At 40.7% G+C, this 18,868-nt stretch overlaps 1 protein-coding gene and 1 non-coding gene across 2 annotated transcripts in view; both read left to right on the top strand.

Annotated features, from left to right (window-relative positions):
- Positions 1-11,773: 11,773 nt before the first annotated feature.
- Positions 11,774-11,855, top strand: TRNAS-AGA. The gene has a single exon. It is a non-coding gene; the product is annotated as a tRNA-Ser (tRNA).
- A 455-nt stretch (positions 11,856-12,310) lies between these two features.
- The window catches only part of CUNH8orf37 (chromosome unknown C8orf37 homolog), a 28,931-nt gene continuing 22,373 nt past the window's right edge, over positions 12,311-18,868 (top strand). The window contains exons 1-2 of the mRNA XM_008058332.1: positions 12,311-12,490; positions 16,665-16,752. Coding sequence (XP_008056523.1) covers positions 12,333-12,490; positions 16,665-16,752 — 246 coding nt within the window. The 5' untranslated portion in view covers positions 12,311-12,332. The remainder of the gene's footprint in view (positions 12,491-16,664; positions 16,753-18,868) is intronic.

Raw genomic sequence — 18,868 nt, 5'->3', positions numbered from 1 at the left:
ACCATTTCCCCTGAAAACTGGAACAAGACAAGGATGCCCACTCTCATCCCTCCTTTTCAAAATAGTTTTGGAAGTCGTAGCTAGAGCAATCAGACAAGATAAGGAAATAGGGGTATCCAAGTAGGAAAAGAGGAAGTCAAGTTATCCCTTTTTGCAGGCGACACAATCTATACCTTGAAAACCCAAGAGAATCTGTCAAAAACCTCCTTGCACTGATAAAGGACTTTGGCAAAATCTTGGGGCATAAAATAAATGTGCAAAAGACAGTCACATTTCTATAATCCAACAATAAACAAACAGAAACCCAAATAAAAAACACAATCCCTTTCACAATAGGCACAAAAAATTAAATACCTTGGCATCTTCCTAACCAAAGAAGTGAAAGACCTTTACAACGAAAACTACAAAACACTGCCAAAGAAATCAAAGATGACACCAAAAAAATGGAAAAGTATTCCATGCTCGTGGATTGGAAGAATCAACATTGTTAAGATGTCCATTCTACCCAAGGCAATCTACAGATTTAATGCAATACCCATTAAATTACCAGTAGCATTCTTCTCAGACCTGGAAACAGCAATACAGTAATTCATACAGAAACAAACAACCATGGATAGCCAAAACAATCCTCACCAAAAAAAAAGCAAGCGGTTTCACACTCCCAGACTTTAAACTTCATTATAGTAAGATTACAATAACCAAAACAGCCTGGTACTGGTACAAGAACAAGCATATAGATCAATGGAACAGGATAGAGATTCCAGAAGCAAACTTCAATTTCTCAACCAACTCATCTTTGACAAAGCTTCCACCACCAACCACTGGGGAGAGAAGAACCTATTCAATAAACAGTGCTGGGAAAACTGGCTAACCACAAGCAGAAGATTAAAACAAGACCCCTACCTATTACCATACACAAAAATCAACTCTAAATGGATCAAAGACCTAAACATAAAACCTCAAACCTTAGAAAATGCAGGAGACATCCTTATGGAAATTGGAACTGGCAACAATTCCTGATTGAAACCCCAAGTACCCATGCTGTAATAGATAAGATAGACAAGCGGGACCTCATCAAACCGACAAGCTTCTGCAAAGCCAAAGAAACCATCAAGAGAGCAGGGAGACAGCCCACAGAATGGGAGAAAATATTTGCCAACTGAATGTCTGACAAAGGCCTAACACCTAGGATCTACAAGGAATTCATATATACCAAAAAGAAAAAAACAAATAGCCCCATCGCAAAGTGGGCAAAAGATATGAATAGACACTTCTCAAAAGAAAACATACAAGCAGCCAACAGATAGATACATGAAAAAATGATCAGCCTCACCAATCATCAAAGAAATGCAAATTAAAACCACATTGAGATACCACCTAACTCCAGTCAGGATGGTCATCATCAATAACTCAAAAAACAACAGATTCTGGAGAGGATGCAGGGGAAAAGGAATCTGGAGAGGATGCAGGGGAAAAGGAACACTTCTGGTAGGAGTGTAAAATAGTACAACTTCTGTGGAAAACAGTTTGGTGATTCCTAAAATGTCTAAAAATCAACCTTCCATACAATCCCACAATCCCCCTACTGGGAATATACCCAGAGGAACTCAAATCACTCTATGAAAAAGATACCTGCACACTCATGTTTATTGCAGCATTGTTCACGATAGCAAAAACATGGAACCAACTGTGCTGCCCATCGAAAAAGGACTGGATTTTAAAAATGTAGTACATATACATGATGGACTATTACACAGCCATAAAGCAAGACAAAATTATGAACTTCACAGCAACTTGGATGGACTTAGCATCTATAATACTGAGTGATTTATCACAGAAACAAAGAACTGAGTATCACATGCCCTCACTCATAAGCAGGCCTTGAGCAATTATCATAATACTATAAGAAAAGGATTGGCATTAGTGGGAAACTGCTGGGGGAGGTGGAGGCACACCACTACTGCCAATCCTTTTCTTATAGTATTATGATAATTGTTCAAGGCCCGCTTATGAGTGAGGACATGTGATACTCAGTTCTTGTAACTGCACAGTGAACATTTGTATACCCGACCCTGAATTATACCCCCATCTTTAAAATAAAAAACGTTTTAAAAACTATATATATGATTAACAAGCACATGAAAAGATTTTAAGCATCACTAATCATTAGAGAAAAGTAAACCAAAATAAGATACTACCTCCTACCTATTAGAATGAGTACTATTAAAAAAAACAGAAAATAAGTGTTGGCGGTGATGTGAAGGAACTGGAACCCTTGTGGTCTGTTGGTGTAAACATAAAAGTATACGGCCGCTTTAGAAGCAGTATGATAAGTCCTCAAAAATTTAAAAATAAAATTACCATATAATCTATCAATTCTACCTCTGGGTATATACCCAAAAGAATTGACAGCTGGGTTTCAGAGAGGTGTTTGTACATCCATATTCATAGCAGCATTATTCACAACAGCTAAAAGACAACCTGAGTGCCCATCAACAGATGACTGGATAAGCAAAATGTGGTATATATGTACAATGGAATATTATTCAGCTTTAAAAAAGAAGTTCTGACATGTACTACAGCATGAATAATCCTTAGTATAATGAGTACATTACACTAAGTGAAATAAGCAAGTCACAAAAAGACAAATACAATAACTCTGCTTATATGAGGTACTTAGAATAGTCAAAATCATAGAGACAGTGGAATGATGGTTGCCAGGAGTCAAGGGAAGAAAAAATGGTGAGTTATTGTTTAAAGAGTATGGTATTTCAGTTTTATAAGATAAGAAGAGTTCTGGAGATGAATAGTGGTGAAGAATGCATAGCATTATAAAGGTATTTAATACCACCAAACTGTAACTTACAAATGGTTAATCTTGTACACTTTATGTCATATATATTTTATCACAATAAACAATAATTGGGAGAAAATATATAATAGGCAAGATATCCCTAGTGAGATACACTGTACCAGAAATTCTAAAACAAGAAAACTTGGAGCTGCCCTCATCCCAGCTTCCCATAGCAGATTGAAATTTTACATATTTTATCATTTCAGTTTTAGCTTGTTCAGGCTGTAATAACAAAATACCTTAGACTGGATAACATATAAACAACAAAAATATACTGCCTACAGTTCTGGAGGCTAAGAAGTCTAAGCTGGAGGCACCAGCACATTGTGTATCTGGTGAGGGCTTGCTCTCTACTCCAAAGATGGCACTTTACTGATGCATCTCCACATGGCAGAAGAGGTAAAGGAACTTTCTCCAGCCTCTTTTATGAGGGCACTACTGCCATTCATGAGGGTGGAGTCCTCATGACTTAATCACTTACCCCCCAGGCCCCACATCTTAATACTATTATACTGGGTATTAGGTTCCAACATAGAAAATTTGGGGGGCATCAACATTTAACTATGGCAATCATTCAACATACTATTTATGCTAGGTGTTTGGGGAAATGCCCATTGAGAAAACATACATTCCCCATCCTCACAGATCTCACATTCTTATAAGGGACATTAGAACTATAACTATGGACAACAATAACTATAAGTGCCACAACATGGCTATAGGGCTAGAGATACTCGGTGGAGGATTGAACCAGTCTCACTGATAGGTCAGAGGAGACTATTTTCTTTTAATTTTTCATAGAGATGGATCTTACTATGTTGCCCAAGCTGGTCTCAAACTCCTGGACTCAAGCAATCCTCCTGCCTCAGCCTCCCAATGTTGGGATTATAGGCAAAAGCACCTGGCCAGGTCAGGGAAGACCGTAGTGATACTATTTTGGCTGAGGCATAAAGAATAGATACAGATTTCCCAAAAAGGAAGTAGAGTCAGAGAAGGAGTAATGGAATAAGCAAATGCACACATAACAAAAAAGCACCAAATGCCTCTAGAGAGCAGCCAATAGTGGAGTATGTTAGGAATCAAAGATGTATTTGGTTCACCACCTCACTTCTAACGTTTACTGAGTAATTACTATGTGAACTCTCTTCTGACCCTTCCAACTGCCCAAGGAGGCAAGTATCATTATCCTCTTTTACAGGGAAAGTTGCAAAGATTTTTAAAATTAAGTTAATTTGTCCAAGACCACAGCACAGTAAGTGCCAGAGACCAGCCTTCAATTGCAAAACTCTCAATACAGTCTGCTGCGTCCTGCCAGTTGTGATGGGGAATGGATCTGATGCGGCCCCAAGAGGCTACCAGGCTAAGGAATTTGTCTTCATGCAAAAGGCAGTGTGAAGCCATTGGATATTTAGTAAGAAACTAAAGGCATAATCAACGCAATGCTCTAAGAACAGAATACTTCAAATTGTAGGTCACCACTTACTAGTGGGTCATGTAATCTATTTCAATAGGTTTGCAAACAAAAGAATAGAATAGAATAGAAAATATTGAAATGAGAATAGATTAGAATAAAAATACTGGAATCTATCTCACATAGATTAAAATGCAGTTTCATAAAACTCCTGTCCCACTCTGGATAAATAACCTATTGGTAAGTAGATAGATAATTAGATATTGACTAAGATAGATAACTAATAGATTGGATAGACAGAAGATAGAGGGAGGGAGTAAGGGAGGGAGGGAGGAAGAGAGAGACAAACAGACAGACATATGTGTATACCATGCTGTGATCTAAAATTTATTATTGTGTGTTGTTGTTGAAAATATGGAAGCCTCTTCTCTAAGAAACTTGCCAGGAGCACAAGTACACTGGTCTGATTGGTGGAAAAGTATCAGGAGGCAGGGAAACCAATTAGAGGATATTTGCAGATTGTGGTAGTGGACCAGAGTTTGAACAGGAGTGTGCAATAGGATTCAACAGAAAGAGTTGGATGCAACAAATAAATAAGGGGGACCCCAAGATGCCTGGCACTGTTTTTTGGAGGGTGGGCTCCTTATAGTACAGGTTTCCTCCACTAGATAAGTGTTCTAGGAACCCATCAGCATCAGTGTACCAGCCTGCATTGTTGTAAGAGGCTGTGTTCAGCTTCAGTGAATTTTTTTCTAATTTTTAATTTTAGATTCGGGGGTACACATGCATATTTGTTATGTGGACAGATTGTGTAGTGATGGGGATTGGGTCCCAGGTGGTCTTTTCCCCAGTTAGTAAACATTATGCCCCATAGGTAGCTTCTGAATTTTAATCTCCCTCACCCTTCCCCCCTTATTGGTGTCCCCACTGTCTATTATTTGGAGATTCTTTCAACACATTTGCCCATGTCATGATTGGTGATTTACGAGCACACCTGCCCACACTGCTCTGAGTTTTCAGCAGTTTTTGGTCAAAAACTGCATGACCCCCATGCCTCACCCTCCCTATCCATCCAGTCTCGCCCCAAGTGACATTTTCTTGTTTCCCTGCATGAAAAAAGTCCTCAAAAGTAAACGTTTTGCCAATGTGGAAGAGGTGAAACAAAAAAACGGCAGAAGCGCTAAAAGGCATCAAACTTGATGAGTTCAAAAACTGTTTTGAGCAGTAAAAAAAAGTGTCTTGATAGGTGTAATGCATCACACGGGGAGTACTTTGAAGGCGACTGAAGTTTAAACATGTAAGATTAAATACACAATTTTTTATAAATAAATTCTGGGGTTTTTGGGTCCCCTCATATATTTTCTCTAACTTAATGTACAGTAGAACATAATTCACTTATTTTCTCTGCCCTCAGTAGTGATTCCCCCACAGCCACTTCTGATTTGCTACATACTTCCTCACTATCAAGAGGTATAATGCCAACTTACACCTCTCCCAAGGCCCAAGCAAATCTTTGGTGGGTGTGTTTGTTTTAAAGTAATGAAATTAACTTTTCTCTGCTTGGTCTAATAATCTATCTGCTACAAAGCAGCATCCTGGCTTTGGAGAGAACATGTTAGTCAAGTCCAGAGAGACTGTTAGGCAGTCGGGGATCGTCTTTTCCTTTGGGTTCATCCTGAGAGGTCACCCAGGCTCTCTCAGTAGCTCTGCAATTGTGTTGTCTCCATTTGGTCTCAAGCCAAAGAATGCCAGCACACCCCTGACAGCTAAGTACTGAATTACTATTCCTGTTTTTTTGTTTTTTGTTTTGTAGTTTCTATATATATATATATTTTTTTTTCTTTTGAGTTGGAGTCTCACTCTGTCACCTAGGCTGGAGGGCAGTGGCCACTCCCGGCCACCGCAGCCTCGACCTGCTGGGCTCCGGAGACCCTTCCGCCTCAGCCTCCCAAGTGGCTGGAACTACAGGCATGTGCTACCACGTCCAGCTGATTTTTTTATTTATTGTAGAGATGAGGTCTCACCAAGTTGCCCAGGCAGGTCTCGAACCCGCAGGCTCAGGCAATCCACTCATCTTGGCCTCCCAAAGCGCAGGATTACAGGCTGAGCCACCGAGCCAGGTCGGCCTGATTATCTTTTTCTAAGGCTGCTAATTAAAGTTTTAAGGAAGTTTAAAAAAAAAAAAAAAAGACTTGAGAAGCACGTCTCTTGGTCTCTTTCTCCCTTTCTTTTGGGAGATGGTATGAACTGAGCAGTCACCTTGGAATTTGGACAAAGTCTCAGCACAAGAATAGAAATGGAGTTTACTCTAAAAATGAAATATAAGCCCATCCACAGGAGCCCATGAGAAAGCAGAAGTGTGGCATTTTGCTTGATGGATACCAGACTAAGGCCATTCAGACCAATTCCACATCTAACCATATGGGGAAGAACAAGTTCTGGGCTGATTCAGGGGCTGGTGGGGTTCATCCTGCAGGTGGACTATTTCAGTAGCCACAGCCAGGCAGGGCAAACACTAACTGACAGAGCAGTTAGTGACATTTTGGCAATAAATGATAAATGTCTTCTAGAACCTGTGGCATGTAGTTGGAGATGAGTCAGTTTCAGAAGAAAAAGCACAAAAGGTCAGAAAATACACCACTCCTGCTCTGGAAGGAATCTGCCTGAGAGCCTGGGAGAGAAGGACCTCTCTTCTTTCAAGAGCCAGGTGCTTGCCAGCTCTGGGGTACAAAGCTCACCATCTGCTTGGGCCCTCTCTGTAGCCCCCATAGTCTCTCTGGAACTAAGATTTCCCTGTGTGCTCAGGGAAACTCTTTCTCCTTCAGCCAAGAGCTTCTGTGGCATGAACAGACTATTCCACACCCATGTTATTAAGAAAGGAGAACTGGGAAAATAAGAACTTACTATCATTATGGGCTTCAGATGCATAAGTCTGAGATTCAGCCTCATTATTAAAATGTGATGAGGATTTCCTGCTCTCCCCAAAATAGTATCATAATAGGATTTCAATGTAAATGTTCTCAAAAACCATACTTCTCCCTCCTTCCTAGGCACTATAAGAGAAACAAATATGCATCAGTTACAGTCCCTGTCCTTCAGAAGCCTGTGTCCTCATATATAAGATGAAGTCTAGACATAGTAACAAACCTACAGAGCTGTGGGTACGTTAGAGTAGCACAGGTCATAGAATTAAGGAAGTTGACAGCATGAGAGAGATTTCCATTAATATGTCCATACAGATATGAAAATATTCCAAAACATGGCAATCTGACATTAAAATCACATTATCAATTTTATGGCCAGAAAGAGTCTTACCCAAAATAACCAGCATGATAATGAAATAAGATAATACAACAAATGTTTGCAAAGAATTTCTGACATAGCAGTCAGAGACATTTTGTCAATAAATGATAAATGTCACCTAGATGTCACATAATTTCTAAATTACTTCATCTCCCTGGCCTTGATTGCTTCATCTGTAAAATAGATCATCACTAAAGTCCTTTCCAGCTCCCAAATATTTCTTGAGCAGTTCATTGTAAGGTAGATACCAACGGGTACCTTTTTAAGACTACAAAGATTGGTTGACATGTGAAAAGGTGACTGAGGAAATAGAGAAAATTGGTCTGTTTAAATCCCTCTCCTCCTTCTTCAGAGGAAATACAGCCAATCGAGGGAAAAGACAGACTGCTAGGCACTAAACCCAAGCCAAGCATGTGAGACGTTTCAAATCACCTCCAATCCATCAATTTGGTTCTTGCTTTCGTTATAATGAAATGTAGTTGCCAGGCGGAAATTGCTACTCCCTGCCCACATTTTTCCAACTGATCCTTTTGTTTCTTCTTCTTGAATCAGGTTTAACTTTCTAAAGGTCAAAAATTATAAAACAAAAAAATGATATGAAATAGGAAAGAGAAGGGAGGGGCTATAGTCACAGAACTATAGAAAGGAAAGGAACAAATGTAATGTTACAGCCTAAAAATGAGGCTGAACTACTGACTCCTCGGAGGGTTGACTGATTTGAGCTAAATACATTAGCACTTGCCTCCTCAGGCCGATCTGTTTGTTGGTTGCCATGTGGATGGTGATAAAATATCCATTTGGGTGGAGCCAAAAATTATATTATACTCTTGGAGCACATCTGCGAATCCTGGCCTTTTGAACAAATGACCATAGTTCACTAGGCCTCTGTGCTGTCAGAAGCTGCTCCCAAATACCAACTTTGAACCGAGTCCTACCATATGGACACATGGGGTCAATGAAAAATGGTGTCTGAGAAGCCCCAAAGCATGAGAAGTTCTGGCAAAACGTGACAGGTTTTATCCAGGCTGCTGAAGAGAAATGTACTGAGACTAGAAAGGCTGAGGAGGTGCACGCCTTCCAAACATGTCTGTGGATCAAAATACACCCTAATAGATTCTTGAGCGAGCCCCTGGTGGCCGTGTTAACCTTGGCATTGTTATCATTAACAGGCTATGCTCATTTCTGGCACCTAATGCTGGACACATTGACAGCAACAGGGTTGATGGAAGAGGAAAGAATCTGTTTTGCAGTTTAAAAAAACAGTTCTCAGATTTCTCAAGCCATTTGAAATGATGCCAGAGAAATACTTGATTTCAGCATTCTTAAGCTCTCTGCGATGATGCCGCAAGTGGTGTCCCCCACATGTGATGATGTATTTCAGAGCCAGACCTTTCTCAAGATGTTCCAAGCCTGCAGGCTCCTGATCCTTTTTCAAATTACCAAGATGATAGTATCCCAGTGAGAGTTGTGATTAGTCTAAACTCTCCACAGCTGTGAGAGACGAATGTACAAATTCCAATAAAGATTCTGCGTGTTCTGGACTGAATTTACCTACATGACATCGAGGCCTAACTCAGGGACCACTTAAAAGAACTGGAGCTGCCTCATGCTCTCCCATAGCATCAGCTGCGTGGAGGCTTCCAACTGGGCCAGGAGGATGCCTCCCCACACCTCACACCAATGTCACTGCCCAGGAGTGGGTACTTATTTAGAAGGTCTGTCATGTGTGGCAAGACAAGAAGGAAAAATTAAACCTAAGTACATGGGAATTGAAAGAAGCCTTACAATTCATTATGTGAATAGCCAGGAGAATCATAAAACACCTTGTAAGTGAAGGGACTGGCCTGGGGCTATGTGGAACAGGGAAACTAGCTACATCAGCACCTCTAACTCATTTATAACACCAGTGAGAATGCAGGTTCAGAGCGTTCTTCAGTTAGTGGGAAAAGCCAACGAGGCTTTGATATCTTAATTTGGACATCTTTTCCTAAAATACTAAGTGAATGTAATAATACATGACATGCCCATGTATAAGAATCATATCATCTGAAGGTACTTGCCTATACTCCTTTATGAAATGTCTGATGCTCTCCATGACTGAGGAAGACTTAGGGGACAAGGATTCACAACACTGTCTACACACATTAACAATTACAGATAAGAAAGAAGGTTATTTGGAAAACAAATAGAAAATGCCAAAGAATATGTCACATGGTTCTTGAAAAATTATATTCTAATATGATTTGCATGAATATAGACTCTTCTAAAGCCATGTCTACATTCATTTTGTACACTCACATCCACTCTTGAGAGTCAACTGAAGTGTACCCTAGTGTCAATTCCAACTTCTAGAGATTTTAATAGTGTACTTTCATTTTACAATGTACCACACAGCCACACACATATGTCACACTTATGTGATTTCTCCTTGTAGATTCTGAACTTGACTTTTCCTCTCTCATGGGCAAACCAGAAAGAGAACATGGCTGAAGTCAAGAGACCCACTAAATGAGCTGTAAATGAAATTCTCAAATTATCAAACTCGTAATGATCTATACATGGTATTTTATTAAAATGGGGGTGTGAAGGAGGGGAGGAAGGAACATTCTCCAAAGTTTTTTCTAGTATTCACACAAATAAAACACACGAAACTAGAAACATTTCCTTTTTTATCTTTTCAGTCTTTCAGGGAAAATCTTCCACATGCCAACAGATTCTTTCAACACTGGTACATATCACCTCAGATTTCATCTTTTCTAGAGCAAAATCAAATGGCAAGTATGCCTTACTTCCCCTGGAACCATGTTGCAAGGGCAGATTTCTCAAGTAGCTTTTTCTTGGCTTTCTGTGCAAGCCAGTTCTAGGTACAATCACCCAGCAAAACAATTTGGAAAAAATAAAAAGGAAAAAAACTTCAAAAAAAATGAGTGGGAAATCATACGATATGCCAGGATTCAAATAGCTAAAAACGTTGAAGGGAGAATAACCAGAGTGGTCCTTTAGGAAAAGGGAATGTTGCCTTGCTGGAAATATTCAAAGTTGGTCTGATGGTAGCATTAATGGTGTGCTAGTAAATGTTTCACAGTCATTTCCTAAGGAGAGAAAGCCCAGCTTTGTGACATCTGCAATTTCCCCATTGTAAATACACCCACCACCACTGATGTCAAGCTTCCCAAGTGACTTTACTAAATGAGAAGAAAAAAAAGTATTTCAAATACTATAGATGTAAACAGCCTCAACAGCATAAATAATAGTAAAACGTGGTGAAATAACTAGAATGTGGTGAATTGCCTTTGCTTTCAATATAATTTAATTGCAAGTTTACATGATTTCATTTTAAATTTAAAGATGAGCTCTAGTGAGCAGGTACCATTCGCTCCAGCACATCACTGCACGGACATTAAAGATATTTTGAGCAAACAACAATCCAAATAAAATGAAGCTAGTAATCATCTAGATCAAACTATTTCCAGAGTCTCCAAGGGTGCCAAACTCTTTGCTATCCCACATTAGAAATACAGCGGAGATTAGACCGTGAGAGTATTTATAGGAATACCATTAACGACAATACCTTACACTTGTATTACGCTTTAATACTTTGCAAAATAGTGCTTTTATGGCACCGTGGCACTGTCTGACCCGGCACAGTGAATTTAAATTGGTAGGTTTGTTACCTAATATTTCTTTTAATTATAATAAAATAGCTAGATATGTATTGAATGTCAAAAAATAAAAATATAAATCGGTAGGTAGTCTCTTTTTAAATGCCTAATGGGTGAAAAGAGAGTCCTCGGAGCAGTTTGCCAAAAAGGAAGGCGGAGGTATGGAACTGGAAGCCACGCAAGGAAGCCTGGAGGCAGGTCGGCCCCACACTGCTTGCAGTTCCCGCCTGGAAATGGCTCCAACATTGTGCAAGCAGGTGAGTGTCCGGCCAAGTGGCCTGTCTCTCTCCCCCCTCCCTCTTTCTGTCTCTGATTTAACCAGAAGTCGGTTTTTTCTGATGGGATACAAAGGGTTGGGTGGTATATGTGCCAAAAGTCCTTCGAACAGCTAAAATTACTAACTAGAGCCATAACATTCAAAGAAGCTCTTATCAGATCGAACAGCTTCGCAGTGTTTTTCTGCGGATCCAAACGTACCTGCTCCTACCGCAGATGCTTGTGTAGAGTCTACATACATTCCTACTGCCAAAACTGACACAAGCAGTAGTCGTGGCCGAGTGGTTAAGGCGATGGACTAGAAATCCATTGGGGTCTCCCCGCGCAGGTTCGAATCCTGCCGACTACGGAAAGGTCTACTTTTGTCACCAACACTTACATTTGCTTTTGTTTGGACGCGCTATCGCCAGTCCTCCACAGATTTAAGGGATTTGTGAACGTGAAAACACAACGGCAACCCAAACTGGGAAGGCGAGAATAAAAAGACAAGAAAGTGTGCTTGTGGTTACAACTTAGGCCCGGGAGGGGGAGATGGAACGAAACACGCCAGACAAACTGAAAGGAAGAAACACTAAATTACGTCGCGAGGTCGCACAGGAACTGACAGCTCCGATCTCTGGCCCAGCAGGGAGTCCCGCGCCGACCCCGCCTCGAGGACCTACCATGCTTTTGCGCGCGAGGCCTCGCGGGTATAGGGCTGCCACGGGAGGGCGTGCGCATGCGCGGGGGGGGGGGCAGGGAGCGAGCGCACGGCGGTCCTCGCGTTGCCCCCGGAAACCACCTGGCCCGCGGAGACCCGAACCGGGGCAAGACGAGACGATTCAAGATGGCGGAGGACCTGGACGATCTCCTGGATGAAATCGAGTCCAAGTTTTGCAGCCCCGACCCTCTGAGACGGGACGACAAGGTCGAGCGGCCCAAAAGCTGCGGCGGCGGCACCTACAGCAGCGACCGAGACCGAGTCAGAGCCAAAGAGAACCTCAGGTTAACGGGCGGGAGGGGTGGACCGCTCTGAGAAGGGCCCTGCTCCGGGCCCTGAAGCCGCCCCTCCGCCGCCGCTCCCAAAGCAAACGTACCCGCGACCCCTCCAGCTCTGCCCGGCGTTAGGGTTCAGACCCTCAGTGCCCCACCCCACGGGGCGCACCCCACCTCGACTGGGTCCGCGAGGATTCTGGCTTCTCTTCCCTCGGCCCGGACTCCGCCCCCGGGGAGCTGGCCCCGTCCCAGGGAGCTCGCGGCCCTCGCCCGTTCTCCCTCTGTCCACGTCTGTCCGTCCGAGCCGGGGAAGTGGGGCCCGCCTGACCTCAGCCGGATTTTGCCTCTGCCTGGCCGAGCGGTTTTCATCCCTCTGGGAGGCACCTGCCTTGTCAGAGAACCTCATCCCGATACCTCTGACCCCACTTCCCAGGCCCGTCTTCGGTCCTGTTGTTACGGAGGGAGAGGACGATTCCGTTCCATTCCGTCTTTAGCGGGGGTGGGGGGGAGATCAGGGAGTCAAGATGAGATTCGATTCATGCCAAAAGGGTTAATTATTACGAACATTAACCCGACTACCTTCCTTCCTTCCTCCCATGGCCCCCCAGTTAAGCGTCCCAGCAGATCTCTCAGGCATCCCTATGGAAATTTTGGAACGTTTCTTAACTCTTTGAATTTTTGTTTTTTTATCTATCTATAAAAGTACTTTTCAAATTTGCCAGTCTTTTTTTTTTCTTCCATAGAATCGTTAAATAATAGGACTCCCTCCTTCACTTCCTTATTTCCCCCACAACCTCTTAAAACCAAAATGTTTGCATCACAGTGAGTATTGACCTTCAAAGTGAGGACTTGAGAGGCTCAGCAATAACTCTTGCTAAAATCTTTTGGAAGTTGCCTCTTGCCTAGAATATTTTGGAAACGCTTGTAAAATTACACAGAGGCGGCTTCGGATCAATCCAAGAGTGTTAATTGTAAATAATAGTGAACCAGTGCTGTTGTCATTTGTGTTACAACTTTTTATCTGGCACTGTAGTTGTAAATGATGCAAAAAAACAGCAACAAGGGCCCTAAGCCTAATTCCAAGTACAGTACTACCTGGTACATGAGGTCATATATTAAAAGTTTGTCTTGAGCCAAAATTTGTACTTAAAAACTAGGAAATGACTTGTGTTTGAATTTGTTAACACAAGGTTACCTGCCAATTGTAGGCAGTATAACCTATATATCTTCTAAGAGTTAAAATACTGAAATTGCCTTTTGAATGATAGCTTTGCAAATAATACAATAAATGACCATGCCACTTTTGGATATCAGGAACAACTGCTAATGTAAGTGGTCAAAATATGCAATTTGTTGAACTGATCAAAATGATAAAGAGAAATATGTGATTAGTTTTTAAAAGGCTGCAATAGGAATAAAGTAGTCTAGGATGATACAGATGGGAGTATTTAAAGATAACATAACTTTCTAGTTAATAGCTATAATAATAATAGCCAACATTTGTTGACTTCTTTCTGTATGAAAGTGCTTTATATGTGTGTTTCATTTAATCTTCACAACCCATGAGGTAAATACTATTATCTTCATTTCACTGACCAAATAAGTTGCCCAAAGTCATATTGCTAAGTCTATCAGAACATGGTAGATCTAGATTTAAGCTTTCTATGTATACCTCTTATATTTAATTGTAGGTTTCAAGTGTTTATTTTATTTTCAGCACAAACTAGGTCTTTAAAAGATCAAAATGTAAGATGTCGAGTCGGAAAGGAACCAGTAAACACTTATTAACATTTGATTACTATAATGATAGCATCAAATAACAAAAAAATACTGTTTAAAATTATGAGAGCACAATGAAATGTTGCTTTTATTATTACTAGAGCAAAGCATAGGCAGGTGTAGGCACCATGAAATCGGGTGATCTAAGAACAGACCAGAATCCTGTGTTAGCTGGCAGTTTGGATCTCTAACAGTCCTGATTAGTTTGATGGAGTTTGAATGCATCTGATTCTTGATATTGTGAAATTGCATGAGGGGAGAGAACCCTCAGAGTATGTCTTATAAGAGGACGTCTTAGCAACCTGCTGTCATAAAAGAAATTTAGGGAATTGGTACCCAACAATGTCAGATGCTTCAAGATCAAAGAGAATTAGAACAACCCGGAAGCAGTTTTAAAGTCATCTAAATATCTTTACAGATAAAATATTTGAGGTTCAGAGAGATTAAGTAGTTTAAACTAGGTCAGTAGCTCTGGACTGATGATGGCTTTTGCCACCCAAAGGGCATTTGGCAATGTCTGGAGACATTTTTGATGGTCACACCTGACACCCACTACTGGCATCTAATGGGTAAAGGTCAGGGTTGCTGTAAAACATCCCACAACCACACAGCAGCTCCCCATAGATACACCCCAAAGAATTATCTGGGTAAAAAATGTCAGTAGTTCCAAGGTTGAGACCCCCCCCATCTAGGTTTAGCCCCAATTGATGCTAAATCTAATCTACTTATAAGGAAGTAGGAATAATGGATATAGACTACTCTTCAGTAGCAAGTTAGAAAGGGTGGCAGCTTCAAGAGAGGAGTATTTTGAAGTGTTTCTCTGAAAAGGAAAGCTTTGAGTATACATCTAAGTCAAGGGAAGAAACAACTATAGAGTAAAAGACATTAAAGGTAAAGTTAGGGAACAACTGAAGAGGCCAAGCCTAGAGATAGATGGACTCAACCCTTAGGTAGTAGGCAGCAGTCTCTGGATTTTCTTACATCAGGTTAAATTCTCTTACTCCAAGCAGTCACGAAGAAGGGCTATATTCCTGATGTTAAGAAGTGTCAGCATAGGCCAGGCATGGTGACTCAAGCCTGTAATCCCAGCACTTTGGGAAGCCGAGGTTAGGGGATTACCTGAGCACACGGGTTCAAGAACAGCCTGGGCAACTTGACCAAGACTCGTCTCTGCAATAAATCAAAAAATTTGCCAGGCGTGGTAACACACGCCTGTAGTTCCAGCTACTTGGAAGGCTGAAGCAGAAGGATCGCCAGAGCCCAGCAGGTTGACACTGGGGTGGCCGTGAGCATGCCACTGTACTCCAGCCTGGACGGCAGAATGAGACACCAAATCAAAAAAAAAGAAAGAATTGTCAGCGTAAATAGATTTCTAAACTTAGAGAGTTTGACTGAAAAACCTATCGTCTAAAACAAGTAATTTAATGGTCCTATGAAGTTGATGTACAGCTTCTGCAGTATCTAAACTTAAAGAGAGTTAGCTTCAGATAGTATTAAGTGCATGGATTGCACTAGATTCAATTCCAAACCTTTTCTCCCACTGTTAATATGACCTTGAGCAAGTTTCTGAATCTCTTAATGCCTTTTCTTCATCTATAAAATTGTGGTAATAAAGATATACTCATGTGAAGCCTTAGGACAATACATGGCATTTAGTAAATATTCAGTAATGTTCTCTATTAAAAAGAAGTTCTGTGCAGTAACAGTTTGTACTAATAATCCAGTGATGGCTTTGCCTACAGAAGATAAAGAGGTACTGAGTAGCTGAGATATCTGTCTAACAAATAGCACTTCAGTGGGTGGGGGGGTGTTTGGGTGGGTCATTTGATTACTTGACCTTGGGCTCCTCTAATAAAGAAATGTAGTTACTTGAATTACAGTGGAACCATTGGGGGAAAAGTTAGAAAGACTGATTAAAATTATCTTTGCTTATAATATCAGGTGTTACTTATAGTTGTATATATTTTGTATTCTCTAAATAAGTTATTGAAGTAATTTAGAAAAGTATGTGCCCAGCTGAGGCAGAAGGATCACCTAAGCCCAGCAGGACGAGTCTGCAGTGACCGTGAGCATGCCACTGCACTCTAGCCTGAGCAATAAGAGTAAGACTCCAACTCAAGGAAAAAAAAAAGAAAAGTATGTGCCTAACTTTCTCTTGAGCATGATGTATAGCTTCAAATATCTTATGTTAAGTATGTAATCATACATGTGTGAATTTATACCTGATAAACTAGATATTTGTCTCAAAAAACTTAGGCTATGTCCATAGTGAAAAAACATCAACATCATATTTATCTTTCTATTGTCAACTCTAATAATGGACTTTAAACAAAACTCTTCTGTTACTGCTTTCATCTGTTCTTAAGCCTGATGTGGGGTATTTTTGTGTGTTTTTTCCTTTCAGGTCAACCGAAACATTTAAAAAAGAAGATGATCTTGACAGTCTTATTAATGAAATATTTGAAGAGCCCAACTTTGACACAAAACCCTTTGTAAGTCAAGTGTTATAAATGTGCAGTAATTCTTTCATTATTTCAAGACATAGTCTTAAAACTTCATGAAGACATAAGTAGCTATCTATAGTCCTTTGAATTCTGAGAAATACAATTACTTAAAGAAATTATTCCACTTAAGGAGTTAAGTTGCAGAAGCAGCAAAATATTCGAAACTCTATGTGTTTCCCTGTTCATTTATCAACAAGAATAAGAAATTAGAAAAGCTGGCCAGGCACTGTGGCTCATGCCTATAATCTTAGCACTTTGGGAGACTGAGGTGGAAGGGTCGCTTGAGGCCAGGAGTTTGCGACCAGTCTGAGCAAAATAGTGAGACCCCTCATCTCTATAAAATTTTTAAAAATTAAATTAAAAAAAAATTTTTTAAGAATTTAGATAAGCTAATTTAGCATAAAAGTAGAGTCGCAGATCAAGTTGATGACTTGAATTTTTTTTTTTGTTTTTTTTTTTGAGTTAGAGTCTCACCGTCGCCCAGACTGGAGTACAGTGGCCGCTCCCAGCCACCGCAGCCTCGACCTGCTGGGCTCCAGTGATCCTTCCGCCTTAGCCTTCCAAGTAGCTGGAACTACACGCTACCACGCCCAGCTAATTTCTTTTTTATTTATTGTAGAGATGAGGTCTCTCCAAGTTGCCCAGGCGGGTCTTGAACCCTTGGGCTCAGGCAATCCGCTCACCTCAGCCTCCCAAAGGCGCGGGATTACAGGCTGAGCCACCGAGCCCAGCAGTGACTTGAATTTGTTTGTAGTCTCTGAGAACACTTTTCTAAAAGGCCAAAAACAAAAGCTTTCATTATAGTTATGTGCTTAGCACCTCAGATGCAGTGTCATTGCTGGTATCCTGTGAAGCAATGACTAAAAGACAAGGTATAGAGACCTTGTCTCTACAAAAAAATCAAAAAATTAGCCGGGTGTGGTGATGCATGCCTATAGTCCCAGCTACTTGGAAGGCTGAGGTGGAAGGATTGTGTGAGGCTGTGGTATCTGTGACTGTGCCACTACACTCCAGCCTGGGTGAGATAGTAACTCCTATTCAAAAAACAAAAAAAAAAAGTTTATGCATCTATTTTAACTTCATAAAAAGCTCATCAGAGCTGGGCTCGGTGGCTCAGCCTGTAATCCCGTGCCTTTGGGAGGCTGAGGTGAGTGGATTGCCTGAGCCCGCGGGTTCGAGACCCGCCTGGGCAGGTGAGACATCTCTACAATAAAATCAAAAAATTAGCCAGGCGTGGTAGCACACGCCTGTAATTCCAGCTACTCGGAAGGCTGAGGCAGAAAGATCACTGGAGCATAGCAGGTCGAGCTGCAGTGGCCGGGAGCGGCCACTGCACTCCAGTCTGGGCGACAGAGTGAGACTCCAACTCAAAAAAAAAAAAGCTCATCAAATAATATAACAGGAACTTATGTACTAAATATATCATAACAGCCACTCATATTAAACATATCTTAACGTTTTGCTGTAATTGCTTCTCTGGATATTTTTAAAGAAGTACAAATTTTAAAAATATTGATTATGAAAAAAAAAAAAGTACAAATTAGAGATAGAGTTTAAGACCTGTCCACATCCTACTTTCCTGCCTTCCCAAAGATAACCACTTACCTTTTCCATCTATACTTGTATATTTTTATTTCATATATATATAAAAAAACCATAAACAATTTTAACTGTATACAGTAGTCCATTGTGTAACTTAACCATAGTTCATCCACTTTCCTGATGATGGACATTTAGATTATGCCCAGTTGTTTACTGTTATAAACAGCGTTTCCTCAGATATCATTTTTTAATTGAAGAAAAGGCATACAAATTTTATTAACATGTACACGGGGAGACTACAGAGTGATTACCCCCTCATCAAATATCTTTACATGTCTTCTTTAAGCCATGTACAAGGGTTTCTCTAGGATCTATAAACCTAAAAGAAGAATTTCTAAGTCATAAAAGTCTGATCTTCAACTATTTTTGCCCATTGTCAAATTATTTTCCAGCATGACTGTATCATTTATATTTTTTAAACTAGCCATTTATGAACTTTAATTTTTATTAGTACAGTGTATGTCAGACATATTTGTTAGACGTAAAAGAAAGAGACCAAATA

The sequence above is a fragment of the Carlito syrichta genome, unplaced genomic scaffold (genome assembly GCF_000164805.1).
Source record: "Carlito syrichta isolate Samal-C Ts95f unplaced genomic scaffold, Tarsius_syrichta-2.0.1 Scaffold89706, whole genome shotgun sequence".
NCBI classification, from domain to species: Eukaryota; Metazoa; Chordata; class Mammalia; order Primates; family Tarsiidae; genus Carlito; species Carlito syrichta.
Note: the sequence above shows the minus strand (reverse complement) of the source record. Positions and strands in the feature narration are given on the sequence as shown.